This window comes from Branchiostoma floridae, chromosome 17 (genome assembly GCF_000003815.2).
Source record: "Branchiostoma floridae strain S238N-H82 chromosome 17, Bfl_VNyyK, whole genome shotgun sequence".
Taxonomy (NCBI): domain Eukaryota; kingdom Metazoa; phylum Chordata; class Leptocardii; order Amphioxiformes; family Branchiostomatidae; genus Branchiostoma; species Branchiostoma floridae.
Window position 1 is genome coordinate 8,379,727 of NC_049995.1, and position 3,129 is coordinate 8,382,855.

Consider the following 3,129-nt stretch of genomic DNA (forward strand, 5'->3'; position numbering starts at 1 on the left):
AGAGAAGGATTTGGTGGAATTAGAAGAGGGGTTTGGGTGAGGGAGGGGGATTTTACATACGTGTAATAAAGAAAACTAAACAAATACTTAGACCAGTGAGAGGAGGTACATGTACAACCAAACTTAAAACTTCTTCCTACCAATCTCAGATGCTGAAAGACAAAGGAAAGAAAGCAAATATTAAGTGCTAACTAGCAGATAAGAGTAGACGGTTACAACACGAAGAACAACCAACAAGATTGAAGAACGTGCCCCACGAAATAAATTTACCATTATCATACATGTGCCTGTGTCAAGAGGAAAAAAGTCGTAATACATAAAATGGCATGTATAAAAGGATACTATCAAATTCATCGATTAAGTTTAGGGGTAAAAGAAGAATATTGCATAAGACTCAAGTAAAATAGTTTCATGTTGATTATACAATCAACAAGTCAAACAAGTTCACAGACATCATCTTCAAGAAGAGATACCACTACAATGAAAATAATCATTATGTTCCTAAAGACATTATCTATACACACATTGCACAGTAAAAAAAGAGCTTACCGATCCATATTCCTCATCCCTGCTTCCTGGGGACTCCAAACGAGACATAGCCTGAAACAATAGCAAAAAACTTATCCATATATTCTACAAATACAAAGGTCATCATCATCATGTACAGCAGTACACTTGGGATCAACTGGGATCATAAATAATGTAAAACCTACTTCAAAAAAGATCAGTATACATGTATTTTGACTTGGACTATATAATTACAGGACTGTAAGATCTTTTTCAAGCAAAAATAAACTTAACTTGTTGTATTTCTTTTAGTTTTATGTTTGCACTTTAATCATCTGCATTATAAATGGTTGGTCTTTCAACCACTATGGATTAGTCGTTATAATGTAAAATGTTTAATATATATCAAATCATGTAGTTGAAGAATCACTGATGCACAAACTTAAGGTAAATTTTGAGTATGAGATCACAACTTTGGGGTTTACTCTCATTTCATTTCATTTTGTACTGGATGGGTCCCTGATTAGATTCGTTATTATTCACAAATAAAAAAAAAGGTTATCTATTATGTAAGCTATAGTATCTAACTTTTGATTTTTGGATTTCAATTTTGATTTTGAGTCTAAAAGCAAAGATGATTTGAAGGTTCTTAGTCTTCCATAACTGTACATTCTTTTTGTTGTAACTTGTGAGGACAGAATTACAACATACACATTGTCAAGGTTTTCATACTTTTGATTTAGAACATCATAATATACATTGTACATGATATGTATATTAGCCAAAGAGTCTAACGTCTTGATTAAGAATGTTAAATGATTTTAATGTTGTTGATGAGCTTTTATTCACAACTGTTTTAGAGTAGTAACTGCTTAGAACTAGATGCCAGCTATACACACACATTTGTGGTGAATGTAAATTTATGAGTATCAGTGGCAGAAGCAGGGTTGGGTGAAGAAGGCATGCTGCATGCTGTTACAGAGGAGCGGACAGACACTTCACTCTCCTGCCCATAAATAGGCAGTACACAAAGTTTGAAAGTACATCTGTGTTCTTGGTAGAATTCATTCTGCCATAAGATTGAACTCATTCAAAAACATGTCGAACGTGTCTTTGTCGAGGAATGAGCGTCACAGGGTTTTTCAAAAGAGGAAAACACATGTAGTAGGCGACGCGCCACACCCTAACCATATACCCCCTTACCATGGGAAGCAGATCATTTGACAAGCATAAAATTCAGATAAACCAGAGATGCTACTAGGTAACATGTGGCCACTGTCTTTAACTGTGATCCTTCTAACAGTTTTTTCTCCAGTAGGCGATGGGTCACACCCTAACCATATACCCCCTTACCATGGGAAGCAGATCATTTGACAAGCATAAAATTCAGATAAACCAGAGATGCTACTAGGTAACATGTGGCCACTGTCTTTAACTGTGATCCTTACAGTTTTTTCTCCCTCTAGAAGCCTTCAGATGCCTTGTTTTGAATTGATAACAGGACTGTCTCCAGGACCCATCCTTCAATCTCAAGAGAGAAATTTGCTTATTGGAGCAGAAAATAATTTTACCCCATACTTCCCAAAAATGACATGAAATTGTTGAAAATGTACTTTCATAAGCTTAAAATGACATAACAAAGTACTCTAGGGAATATCACAATATTGTTTGAACTGTTATCCATTAAGTCTTTTTATTTCACATTGGTATGCAAATTCATTTCCCTTATGATTTCATTCTACTTATGTTTTCAGTCATATTATGTTAACATTGCAATTTTGATTTACTTGTATCGTAGAATGATATTATGTATTGGTTATTCCTAATTTGCTATGATTTGTATTGATGGGCATATGTCAAAGCTAATTTTCTCATGTTATGTTACTTCTTATTTTATTTGATATGTATGCATATGATTGTATGTCTGGGGTTTCCCCCCAGGGCACATTGAAAAGCGCCTAGAAAAGGCGATATGTTACCCCTGGTAAAATAAATAAAACAAAACAAAACAAACATATTTAACCAGGAAAATTAATAACATGGGCTCCCAAACAATGAGTGGGATGGAAAACTGATTGACAATAGTCTAAGATAAGAGCTTTACACCATCCCCTGCTTCCTTACAATGAGTTAAGTTAAAAAAAGTTAAACCTTTCCCGCGCCAAGATGGCGCATAGGCCGTTCCCATCTCTGTTTCATTAGCCCTGGGCCACACACAACGCAAACACTACAGCAGGGGGCTAGTCCACTGGTAGTGGTGTGTGTTAAACTTCCATACTCTTTCCCGAATGCTGAGTGCTAAGCAGAGAAAGCAGTATGTACCATTTTTAAAGTCTTTGGTATGACTCGGCCGGGATCAAACTCACGACCTTCCGATTGCAAGGCGAACACTCTACCCACTAGGCCATTGCACCGGCTACTCATTTTCACCTGAGTATAGTACTATATCCTGCCTGACCTCCGGGCATGCTCCGAAGAGAGGGTAAGGTATGGGCAAAAAAGTCCGGAGCAAATGCCCGGAGGGTCGTAAACGGCGGGATAACGAAACATACAAAAAATCAGGGTGGGGGGGTGGGCGTTCTGGAACAGCAACTTTCCTTGACCGGGGTCCACCCCCCCCCC

The 3,129-nt window shown here is 37.3% G+C and overlaps 1 protein-coding gene across 10 annotated transcripts in view; it reads right to left on the bottom strand.

Annotated features, from left to right (window-relative positions):
• LOC118404799 (kinesin-like protein KIF13A) overlaps positions 1–3,129 on the bottom strand; it is an 86,754-nt gene that overhangs the window by 9,768 nt on the left and 73,857 nt on the right. For 9 of the 10 annotated variants that reach the window (XM_035804147.1, XM_035804148.1, XM_035804153.1 and 6 more), the window contains 2 exons: positions 550–600; positions 141–152 (listed from right to left, as the gene is read on the bottom strand). In XM_035804147.1, coding sequence (XP_035660040.1) covers positions 141–152; positions 550–600 — 63 coding nt within the window. The remainder of the gene's footprint in view (positions 1–140; positions 153–549; positions 601–3,129) is intronic. The other variant, XM_035804149.1, reaches the window with a different exon arrangement.